This window comes from Hemiscyllium ocellatum, chromosome 1 (assembly GCF_020745735.1).
Source record: "Hemiscyllium ocellatum isolate sHemOce1 chromosome 1, sHemOce1.pat.X.cur, whole genome shotgun sequence".
Taxonomy (NCBI): Eukaryota; Metazoa; Chordata; class Chondrichthyes; order Orectolobiformes; family Hemiscylliidae; genus Hemiscyllium; species Hemiscyllium ocellatum.
This window is the reverse complement of record NC_083401.1, coordinates 142,289,267-142,302,097: the sequence shown is the minus strand read 5'-3', so window position 1 is coordinate 142,302,097 and position 12,831 is coordinate 142,289,267. Positions and strand designations below refer to the sequence as shown.

Below are 12,831 nucleotides of genomic sequence, written 5' to 3'. Positions count from 1 at the left end.
CTATGCTCCATCCTTGTCTTCCTCAATATTTCCAAAAATAGTCCAAACTGATCCAACCTTACTTCATATGTCAGTCCTGCCATCCTAGAAATCAGTCTGGTAAATCTTTATTACACTCCCTTCATAGCTAGAACAAAACTGCACATGATATTCCAGGTGTAGTTTCACCAATGAATCTGTGCTCCTGTACTTGAAACTTCTCCCTACGAAGGGCTTCTTTATCACCTGCTGCTCCAGTCTGCTTGCTTTCAGAAACTGGTATAAAATGATACCCAGGTCCCTTTCCTAATCTATCACCATTCAGATAATAACCTGCTTTTCTGTTTTTGCTATTAAAGTGTAAAAGATCACATTTATCCACATTATAACTCACCTGTATTTTCCCAATCACTCAACTTGATCAAATCACTCTGAAATAGCTCTGCATCCTCCTGCCCCCTCTCCCCTCAACTTTGTGCCATCTGCAAACAAGGGGATAATACTATTTAATTCCCTCGTCTAAGTAATTAACATATATTGTGAATAGCTGGGTCCAAGCACTGATCTCTGAAATACCCTACTGCTTGCTACTCAGCAAAAAGACTCATTTATTATCATTTGTTCTTTTGTCTATCAGTTTTGTATCCATATTAGTATACTCTCCAATCCTATGCACTTTAATACTAATCTCTTATGCAGGACCTTTCTCAAATGCTTTCTGCAAGTCCAAGTAAACGGCATTTACTGGGTCCTCCTTATCAACTCCAGAAGTTATATCATGGAAAATCCCACTAAATTATCAAATATAATTTTCCTTTCATAAATCCATGCTGACTCTGTCTAATCTTGTCATTGTTTCCAAGTGCTGTGCTTTTTAATCTTCTATAATCAACTGTAGCATCTTTTCCACTCTTGATGTGAGGCTAACCAGTCCAGCAGTATTTGTTTCCTTCCTGACTCCTTTCTAAAAAAAAATTGTTGGGTTACATTAGCAAACTTTCAATCTGTAGGAAATGTTCCAGACTCTCTAGAATCTTAAAAGTTATGCACAAGTGCATCCATTATTTCTCGGGCTACATTTTTAAGAACTCTGGGATATAGATGATCAGGCCCTAGGTATTTATCAGCCTGTAATCCCAATAATTTCACAAAAACCATTTTCTTTAGTTTCTGATTTCCTTCAGTTCCTCCTTCTCTCTCAACCCTGTGTTCCCCAATATTTTTGGGACATTACTTGTGTTCTCTTTGCAAAGGCAGAATCAAAGTATCTATTTAATTAGCCTACTATCTCTTTATTATAAGTTATTAGAATTATAGTATGCTGATTGAAAATGGTTCTACCTTTTCCCTTTTAATTTCCTATAATTTTATATTTCAGAATCCCTGTAGCTGCATTCTGACTAATACTTTCCTTTTTCAGGTTGGCTACACTCCACTGATTGTGGCTTGTCACTATGGAAATGTTAAGATGGTCAATTTCCTCCTGCAGCGCGGTTCCAATGTTAATGCCAAAACCAAGGTAACACCAAGAATAATTTTTCTTCACGAAACGTAATCTTTTTGAACACTTGTTGTTGAGATGCAGATGACACTGACAAGTCTTTATTTGTTTAAAATCACTATTTGACAATTTTTAATTGCCAAGAAAAGAGGATGTTCATTCACTGCGGCAGATGCAGTCATAATAAATTTTGGATTGTAATATTGGATCCGGAATTGTACGATTCTGATACAGCAGTGGTGAAGGAACAGGAATATGAATACAAATCAGAGTGGTATGTGTCTTGGAGGGGAATTTGGACTTTATGCTGCTTCCATGGTCTTTTTGCTCATGTCTTAATGTGTGCACTCACAGGGCTGGGAGCTGCTGTTGGACTATACCTAGTGAATTGCGCCGTTGTATTGTACACAAAACATAATGAAGCCAATCAATCTGTTGTGGTGGGATGGTAGCATCCCTGTCTCTGAGCTAGACAGGCTGTGTTAAAGCTTAAAAATGTGTTGCTGGAAAAGCGCAGCAGGTCAGGCAGCATCAAAGGAACAGGAGAATCGACATTTCAGGTATAAGCCCTTCTTCAGGAACCTTATGCCGAAATGTTGATTCTCCTGTTCCTTGGATGCTGCCTGACCTGCTGCGCTTTTCCAGCAACACATTTTTAAGCTCTGATCTCCAACACCTGCAGTCCTCACTTTCTCCAGGCTGTGATAAAGTCATACTTGTTTCAGAGGTATGTCATAGTATTACTGAAGAGATTGATTTCAAATATCCAGGGCTCTGTGGGACTGTGCTAAGTATCCTTAACTCTGAGTCAAAAGGTGAGGTTCAAGTCTCACAGCAGAGGTGTGCCAATAACATTTAAAAATAGTGAAGCCACAATGCAGTGGATGGTTATTAAATCAAGCAGCCAGGACCAGATTCTCTTGTGGGCTGGCAAGATCTCCTGTATTAACAGGAGTTGGGAATGGAGGTGGACAATGTACGGTGTCCCTGGATAACCTCAAGTCTGACATTGTTTAAAACTTAAACATTGATTTGCTCTGAGGAATTTTGATAGTATTGTATTTCACTGATTGGCTTCCAACAATCATAACTAGCTTTGTGTTTGTCATGTAAATTTTCCTATCCCTAGAACTTTACTATGCCTCCTAGTCAATATTTGGTCAGTATTAAGTGATATAATATGAAGCAGCATAGGCACGGGGACAACTGACCCACAGATTGGAGTCTTCACAGTCGCTTGGATGCAGTCTTAAGTCCTGACTGGGAGCAATAGGAAACTATCCTATTCTGTTTCCATCCCTGAGTAGAGGCAAGATCACACCGACTGCCTACCTGCCAGCTCTAGGTATGCAATTTGAAACTCAATTTGTTGTAAATTGTTGTTGGGGTCCACCCTTCAGTAGTTGAGTGACCGCTAAGACCTGGCAGGTGAATGAAGGTGTTCTCCTGAAAGCAGTGCAGAGGAGCCTTTTTATTCTAAAGCCTTAGGGATCAAAGAGGCATAGCTATAATCGCCAATTGTCTTGTGGGTAGGTTCAGAAGTGTTCATAGGATGCCTCTATTTGGAGCACCTTCAAAGTCTCTGTATTAACAGAGCTACTTCTCTAGGGTTGGGGGAATCTCTGTATCATTGGATGACCTGTCTGCAATATTGCAAAATGTCAGTACATGTGTAAGTGGCCCATTATTTGACCATTTCATGTTGGGCTAGAACTTCATCACCGTCAAGGCCAGAACACCAACTTTGATCAATGCCTGAGAATCTTCTAAGTCTAGAGAAATCTGCGTGTACAAAGTTACAGGTTGGGACTTCAATGAGTATTTCCCCCAGCTGTATCATCGTATGGCCTTGGACAGACATGAGAGTCCCTGCATGCACCATTCACAGGCCCTTTGAATGACTATATGTGTGGAACAGCAAAATACTAAAATTGCCTGTGCTTTCCTAAACACATTTAGAGGGAATATTGGTTTTAATGTAGGTGAGAAACATAGAGAAATGAGTCAAGTTTGTAATTGAATTAGAAGAATATGGAATTTAATGTTCAGCTCTGGATTGAAAAGGCAAAGGAGTATGCAGACACATTGTCTAATATTAAGCAAGTTTCCAGGATTGAGATGGTATCTGTGGCAAGAGAATCTTTGGAGGAGATTAGTAAAAAGGGCTGAAATGTCCTGTGAGTTTCAGGAATCTGACCTCAGGATCAAATGAGTTCCAATCCCAGACATTTTCATGGAGCCCACTGGCCTTATGTCATGGGAACCAGCAATTGACAGGCATTCTCCATTTCTAGTAAGGGATATCAGAAGGATGTGGAGGGGGGCAGTTTCAGGTACATGCAGCCGACTGCTCAGGGAACTGGCTGTCCCCGGATGTGAACTGCTTCAATCCAATAGCAGCTGAGACATCATAAAGTTCATGGTGATCAGGACATCAATCCCAGTGCAGTGAGATGGGAAGACACGAGCCTTGCCATTTTCTGTTGGCACCAGCTAAATCTCAACAATCTTAATTAAGCTGGGAGCATGATGGATGAGGACTGTTTTTCTTTCTACGCATTGGTTAAAGTAGTGCGTCAATGGGATGGTCTTTCTGCCCTATCATCATTCAAGCCCTGTAGAGGGCAGTAATGCCCTTGTGAGGGCTTCATCCTACTGCTGCTATTATTAACCAGTGGTAGTCGGGGTATTGCTTGTATGCTGTTGGAATTGTGAGGGAAGGAAGGTTGCTTGTTCAAAGGCACTTGGTTCCTGATTGAGGACCTCATCATTAGAAAGGAGGTGGCCTGGTGAGATCCACTCTGCCTGTTCTTACAGTTATCCCCCTGATCTGCAGTGCTAGTGGCGCTATCGTTCAGTTGAGCTGCCCACTTAGGCTTCTGCCTCTGGGCTTCTTGATCCTGGGTAAGTCTCACCACTGTCCTGTTTAGTGCACAAATGACATGTGATATCTCTCAAAGAGGCAGTGAGGATCTCATTGCCTATCAACTCTGAATCAAGATCCTTGTCTCCTCCACCGGATTCTCCTTAGACTCATAAGAAGTAACTATTATGTATCATAGAGTCATACAGCATGGAAACTGACCCTTCGGTTCAATTAGTCCATGCTAACTATGTTCCCAAACTAACTACTCCCACTTGCTTGTGTTTGGCCCATATCCCTTCAAATCTTTCCTAGTCATGTATTTATCCAAATATCTTTTAAATGTGGTAGCTGTACCTGCATCCACCACTTCCTCTGGCAGTTCATTTCACACCTGAATGACTGTCTGTGTGAAAAAACATTGCCCCTCATGTTCTTTTTAAAATTTTCTCCTTTCACCTTAAAAATATGTCCCCTAGTTTTGACCCCCATCATAGGAAAAAGACCCTTGCTATTCACCTTATCGATGTCTCTCATGTTTTTATAAACTTCTATTAGGTTACCCCTTAACCTCATATGCTCCAATGACCCACATGATCCAAGAAATAGAGGGCCACGAGCAAACATGTCACATTTTCTAACGCCTCTTTCTGCCCAAGTATAATGCTGTCTCTTTCCCCAACTCTGTCACGATTTTTTTTCCTCATTTTTCTCGTAAAGGTGTTACTTTCTTGGGTGCCATTCCAATTGAGTCTTAGTATCCTAGCAACTGGGGGAAGCAGGAAGCTGGAGGAGTAGATGAGTGTGTGTGCTTGTGTGTACACGTGCATGTGTCTTAGTAGTATTATTGCTACACTTTTAATCCAAAACTCAGGTTTGAATCCTGCCCTGCACATGGTAGAATTTGAATTCAATAAACATCTGGAATTAAGAGTCGAATGATGACCATCAAACTATTGTTGATTATCCAAAACACCCATCTGTTCACTAATGTATTCAGAGAAGGAAATCTGCCATCCTCATCTTCCATCTAGGACTCTTCAACCACACGACACCGGGGGAGGGGGCGGGGTGGTGGTGGTAACCATTGACAGTAGCTACAACAACAGGTAAGAGGCTAAACCTTATGACTCTCCAAAGCTTGTCCACAATCTACAAGGCACATGTCAGGACCGTGATGGAATACTCCCCATTTGCCTGGATGAGTGCAGCTCCAACAACATTCAAGAAGCTTTACACCATCCAGGACAAAGCAGTACGTTTGATTGGCACAAACATTTAGTCACTCCACCAACAACGTTGAGTAGCAGCTTTGCGTATTTTCTCCCAGATGCGTTACTAGAAATTCATCAAATATTCTTAGACAGCAGTCTCTACACATTTTTTCAAAAGCTCTGTTGTGTCTTCACATTTCAAGATGACTTTCTCACCATTTGAGAAATCTTTCTGAAATCACTCTTTCAATACTATGCTAATGACAAGCAATCAGATTTCTCATTTGTGCCATTTTTTCCCTGTTATTTTAATGCTCCTGAATCCTGAATGAATCTGGCTTAATATTCAGAATGGATATACACCTTTGCATCAGGCAGCACAACAGGGTCACACCCATATCATCAATGTCCTCCTTCAGCACGGAGCCAGAGCCAATGCCATCACTGCAGTAAGTATATCTCTTTGCTTGGTAGAGTAGCTGGCAGATTCTGTGTGCAGAAGGCAAATGCATCAGTAATGATCATAGGAAATAGTGCTAATTACTGTTCTCACCCCAGAAATTCATGATTTATTGATTTTTTTTTAATCATCCATTTAAGTGTAAGCTGTCTTTAATTATGTACACCTTGTATAATCATTTTATTTAAACCATGCCAATAGGGTCAGTTTTTGGAATTAAAGAACTGTGGAAATGATCACATGTTTATTTGGCCGTTAATAATAAACACCTCTCCAAATTATTGCAAGTTTTATGACGTAGAAAAGGTCTTGTCAGCGAATAGCAGTGAAGCCATTCTGCATGATTCAAGTAGATATGATGAATGAAAAGTTTCAATGAATATACTTTTAGGATTTATTGATCACTGTTTGTGACCCATCAGCTGTCTCAAAGTCCTGATAAAACTAATAAATTAACCCAAATCTATCTTTGCAGAATGGTAACACTGCCTTAGCAATTGCCAAACGTCTTGGATATATCTCTGTGGTTGACACCTTGAAGGTTGTCACAGAAGAAGTCACCACCACTACAACAGTGAGTACATCCCTGAAGGGAAATCTCATCAATACTTCAGGGATGGTTTTAGAATTTGAAGAGTGGATTTGATTTTATTTCGCAGTATTATTTACAAGCTGAAGTTATAAACCTTTGTACTGCCACAGATCGGTTTAAATATTAAATTATTGAACAAAATATGACACCAGAGACGCAAGGTTGTTATTTTTGATATATTACTGTTTGGTGTTGCTGATGACTCATTCTGCAATGTGAGGAAAATCTGAATTCTCATACAGAGCTGATTCCATCAAAGGCACATATTTTTAATAGAACAAAATATGAGCCAGTCTGCTTCACAGTCTAATGCAGCAGAACTCTTAGATAAATTGATGCAATGAGGAAAAAAAATCATGTTAATTTACAGTATGGTTATTGAAGCAAAACCAATAAACTAATTTACAAATTAATTGATTGTCAGACACAAATTGCTGCTGAAATTGCACCATTTTTTGTGAACCTGATTTTAAAGACTAGGTCGATGTTCAACTGAGTTGGGGGTCATTTTCAGGATCTCAGTTTCCCAAATTCTCGTGATTAATTCATTAATGTCAGGCACTCACCTTGCATTCCTAGCATCCTTAGTGAAGGGGCCACAAATTGGAGTGAAAGAATAACAGTAACCGGCCACACTGCAGAAAGATACGCAACTAATTATTCTGGATAGGCATCTCTTTTTCTTAAATGCTGTATTATAGACCACTGGATGAGCAAAAAAGTGAAGACAGTTTGTTGTGAATAGAGAGATTGGATGTATGAGAACATAGAAATGATTTTAATAGGTGGCTTCAAACAGCCAATTATCCAAATAGTGTAGAGTCAGATTAATGTAATATTTTGTGAATAACTGTAATATTGAACCTTTTGAGACACAAAGCTCATCTTAACCTGGAATATATAAATGACCTTGACACATAAAGGAAGTTGAAGTTGTGGAAGTTTTGGATGTTAGTGTCCACAAAATGACACAGTTTGATATGAACCAGTAACTCAAAACATAAAATAGAAGGAGTCGAGAATACATTAAAAAAAACTTATAAATGAGCGGAATGAGCGAGGGACTTAAGTAAACTGAATGAACGTTTCAGTAGAAGACAAACGGACCTATTGAATACGAATAATGCTGCGCATGTACAATAGTAAAACAAGAATGACAGAAAATAGAATTTGAAAAAAGTAAAGTAAGTAGGGAAAATTATTTTCTTTGCTGTAATCTTCAGATGGGAAGAATGTGTTGCCCATCCTTAATTTCCATGGAATTAAGTAGCCTGCTAGCTTGTTTCAGCGGGCATAAGAGAAATATACAAGTTGACAGTACAATGGCAGATTAAATTTACTCAGAGCATAAAGCACTGAACATAGGAAGAAAAATGCTGACATTTGGGCTCGTGGAGATAACTAAGATGAGATTGGCGAAGACTTCAGTTTTTCATAAACTGGCTGCACAGTTTATTCAACAAATGCAGAACTCTAAACAATAATGCTCATAGAATCTCGAATTATGTAACAGAAACAATAGAGTTTAAACTTTAGGAAATCATAATCATTTACACTCTGCTTAAGTATTGCAACTATTATTACATTAGAATTAAGTAAAGCATATGCCAAGTTTAGATATAACTTCAGAATAAAACAACAGACTTTCTGTTAATCAAAGCAAAATATTAATCTGAGAGTGTGGGATATGTCCCAGTGAATTTCAGAATTTAGTATATGGACCAGCAACTACAATCTATAAAATAACCCCCTTCTGAGTCAATACAATTGTTTATGGTATCTGCTTCCTAGATATTGAACAAAATTGCAAAATTACATTTTTAGTCTTGAGCAGTGCCCACTATGATGAGCAAAGCATTATAAGGAGAACAATATCACAGAGAAGCATCTCTGCTGTAATTTTCTGCATTTATTGATGTGCACTTGCTGTTTGATCTTTTTCCAAAGTAAAAAGAGAAAGGAATATGGATTTAGATAATGAAATCAAACATAAATGTAACAGATGACCCATTTAACTGCAATAAATAATTGAGAATATATGATCCCAAATACCTGCTGGTGAATATAGAATTTGTCATTACATTACCTGAAAAGAATGTACAGTAAGGAGTTACATAGGATGTGTGCAATAAGAGCCTCATTTGACTGCTGTTTTTTTTTGCTGATCAAGTTGTATTGATCCAAAGGCCTGTACTACACAATGCTCTGGCTACTGAGAAATTATCACTAACTAGTCTTTGTTGTTCCTAATAATTACTTCATGCTTTTCTTTGAACATCCTGAATTAACTCCTATCTGATTCATGTGTTTTTGTTTCAGACAATGACACAAGTATATGAAATTTAGTTAAATAAAACTAATAATATCAGTTACACATGAATATTCAGGTCAATACCATTCACTGTGGAATCTGTTTAAATCAAATTGTAACTTTAACCTGGTGAAAGGATTCATAACCATTAAGTAACAAAAGTTTTAGGGTTGTATTTATTGTGACAAGCCTGACTGACCAGACCCAGATTGGTTGAGTTAGGCCATGATGTTCTTTTGTAGTCTGTTTGATGTTAAACTTCCATTTACCCTAAATATGTTTTGGGACGTTGCAGGGAAAAGGTGAGGCAATGCTCATGCCTACCATTCACCCCCCCACCATGGCAACTGGCAGTCAGGTTTTCAATATTATTGGCATTATCGTCAATTGATTTTCATTGTTATTGGTTTAGGGAAAAGTGGTTCAAGTTTCAAATCAAATATAAAATTGAATGAAGTCATTAAACAGAGAAAAAGTTATCCTCTGAATAAACTGATAAGTACTTATTGATTTAATAGTTAGGTATCTAATTGGCGTGAGTGTGTTTGGCTGTACATTGGAATAGCTTTCAAAGTACTGTCAGTACTGCAGATATAGCTGGTTTGTTGCCATCCAGTGGTAGTTCTTGCAAACAGTTGACACAATCCTATAATTCTGTTCCTGCTTATTGCAGACGGTAACTGAAAAACACAAGCTGAATGTACCTGAGACAATGACCGAGATTCTGGATGTCTCAGATGAGGAAGGTGAGAAATATATTTTTCTATACAATGACATGAATTGTTGCCATCACAAAAATTATGATTATCATTCTCATTGTGGAACTGATCCATTTTCAAATAAAATAATGTTTTAAAAAATATAAAGTGTTGATGTTCAGAGAATGTTTGAATACTTTGTTTTTAATATTCCAGAATGAAAGTGAAATATGATGAAAATGGAAAGAGCTGTGGATGCTGTAAATCAGAAGCATAAACCGAAATTGCTGGAAAAGCTCAGCAGGTTTGGCAGCATCTGTAGAGAGAAGTCAGAGTTAATATTTCTGGTCAAGTGACCTTCCTGGGGTCTGAGGAAGGGTCACTCGATGTAAAACGTTAACTCTGATTACCCTCCACAGATGTTGCCAGATCTGCTGACCTTCTCTAGCAACTTCTGTTTTGGTTAGGGAAATTTGATGAAATATTGATAGAGCTCATTCATTGGTCAAACTATGATGACTTGTGTGGATCTTGTGCTACTTGCTTTGCAAAATATATTTTGCTGGAAAGTTCATGCTAAGTTATCTGTCCTGTTACTTCTGCTCCATTCTGCTGCAAGTATAAAGTCCAAGCTGCATGTGGTCAGAAGTTCTTCTGGTAGATTTTCAAGGTTGTGTGAAGTTCCTTTTGAATGAAATTGAAATGTAATTAAAAGTAGGATGTTCTATGATGTGTCTGTGCATCTATTCATTGGAAAATATTATAATGGAGACTAATAATTATAAACTGAGCTGGCCCAAAGTATCCTTTTGCCTAAATATGCACTGTGCTTAGACATACAGTTCAAGGTTCAATCTCTGGTTCATGTTGAGTTAGTTGCTCTCAGCTGGGTCATGGTTAAGGTGCAACATTGACTTTTTCATGACGTCCTAATCTTTTGAAAACGTACACATATGATTTGAAGATTGATTTGGGTTTAACTTTGATGAAATCCATGTGAAGTACCTGATCAGTACTCACTGAGTGACTTCCTGTGTAAAAAAAATGATCACTTAATTGTGCAGATGAAGTTAATTGATACCTTTTGAAATAGTATGCCAGCAATAATAAGAGGCTATTGGAGAAGAGCGGAGAAAGATGAAAAAAAATTGATTGGAAATATCCACATCATAATATTTCTGAAAATCGGTGATGAGAATCATTAAGCTCATTGTAAGCAATAGAAGCTATTTCTGCAACTTGCAAGGTCAACAATGGATTTGACAATAACAACTTGTATAGCATTTTTAATGTAGTAAATTGTCTCAAACTGCTTCTCCGACGCATTATCAAAAAAAAGTTGACTTTTACCATCTTCATGTGACATGAGAGAGAACAGTCAAACACTTGTTCAAATAGGTAAGTGTAAGAAGTGTCTTAAAGGAAGAATAATGGGTAAATCATTGGAGAGGTTGGGAAAAGGGATTCCAGAGCTAAGGGCTGTGAAAGCTGATGGCTTAGCTGGCAGTAGCATTGCCTTTAAAAATGCATTGTTCAAGAAGCCGGAATGGGAGAACAGCAGATAACCTTGGACTGTTGTAGGATGAATGGGATTACAGAGATGGGGAAGAGTAAGGCCTTAGAGGGATTTGGAAATCATGATAATAATGTTAAAACTGATATATTGTTTAACTGGGAATCAGCTCAATGGAGCACAGAGTTGACGAGTGACTAAGTTTTGGTGTAGTCAGTTTTCAGAGGTCTGAGTGTGGGAGATTAGCCAAGATAATAGGTGTTCTTGGTGATTGCAGCAGCATGGCTGTTCTCAGCAGCCATCAGACAGCTCAGTCCTACCTCTGCAGAGTGGCCGGTTGCCTGGCCCTAGCATCCCCTAGCATCATGGAGGGTATACAGCTATTGATATACCTTCATCCCCCAAGTGGAGCTCCAGCTAGCTGTGGTGCTGGTAGGCCATCAGATTTTTGGGAGCTGCTGCCATACATACTAAGTCAAAGTCACCTTGTCTCATTTGGCCTGCGGTAGTAAACTGTTTTCAGCTCAGGCGACTGGACCTGCCTGATAGCATTACGACCAGTGTCCTCTGATGTAGTCGGCTTTTAGGGTTAAAAACTGGGGAGGGGTGAAGGATAGATTCTTGCAAGTGAACAGAATCAATGGTAAAGAAACAGAAAGAAAAGCGATTGCAGATGATCTGCAGGCTATGACTGGATAGATAAGAATGTGTTAGGTTACTGGAGTCCCAGATAGCTCGACAGCACTAAAGAGGCATTGGATGAGGACGGTATGGTAATTGCGAGGATCTCTTTAGTGGAATACTTTACTTTTTTCACTGTTAAATTGGATAATAATTTGTGACAGTGTGGAAAAGAATTTGGAAAAATTCAAACATGGAAATGCAAAATCCTGGAATTTTTCACAACATGCCTGCCTTCAGCACAAAGATGGCATGGTATCCCGATGCTTAGCACTGCTGCCTCACAATGCCTGGGACCTGGATTTGGCTATACCCTCAAACGACTGTTTGTATAGAGTTTGCAAATTTTCCCTGTGTATGTGGGCTTCCTTCAGGTGCTCCAGTTTCCTCCCATAATCCAATGATGTGTGGGTTAGGTGGATTGGCTATGGGAAATACAAGGTCCCTTGGATAGGGTAGGTGTATATGCGGTCTGGGCCTGATGCTGTTCAGAGCGTCAGAGTGGACTCGATGGACTGAATGGTCTGCTTCTACACTAGAGATTCTTTGATTATGTGATATGATTTGAAAATGAACAGTAAAGTTCCAGTGAAACGGAGAGATAGTGCCTGCACCACTTTGTTCCTGATTCCTTTCTTTCAATTCTGAATTGACCTTTTATCGTCCCTTGACAGTTTGTTGATCCAATCATTACCAGTTCTTTGCTGTGTTGAAAAAAATTGAAAAGACATATTACCTACATACATCTGGTACAGAATTGTTCAGTGTATGCTGTTGTTTCAGAGTTGAATTTCGGCTTGGTAGTTTTTGCCTTCTGCTATGCAGAAAACAGGACGTTAGAAATAAAACCGTCTTTGTTTTATAATTGATAAAGAGACAGGAGTAGAATAGGTAGGTGTTTAACTTCACCGGCTGGATGGTAATGAAGCAGTACAATGACACAAACACTGTAGAACCCAACTGGGTTTATATGTATTGAACATCTATAAGCTTCTATAAATTATGACCAATGCAGTAAA

The 12,831-nt window shown here is 38.8% G+C and overlaps 1 protein-coding gene across 1 annotated transcript in view; it reads left to right on the top strand.

Moving 5' to 3' along the window:
• Positions 1–12,831, top strand: part of ank2b (ankyrin 2b, neuronal) — a 399,789-nt gene that overhangs the window by 250,315 nt on the left and 136,643 nt on the right. The window contains exons 20-23 of the mRNA XM_060826565.1: positions 1,400–1,498; positions 5,908–6,006; positions 6,493–6,591; positions 9,594–9,666. Of these exons, the coding sequence (XP_060682548.1) occupies positions 1,400–1,498; positions 5,908–6,006; positions 6,493–6,591; positions 9,594–9,666 (370 nt within the window). The remainder of the gene's footprint in view (positions 1–1,399; positions 1,499–5,907; positions 6,007–6,492; positions 6,592–9,593; positions 9,667–12,831) is intronic.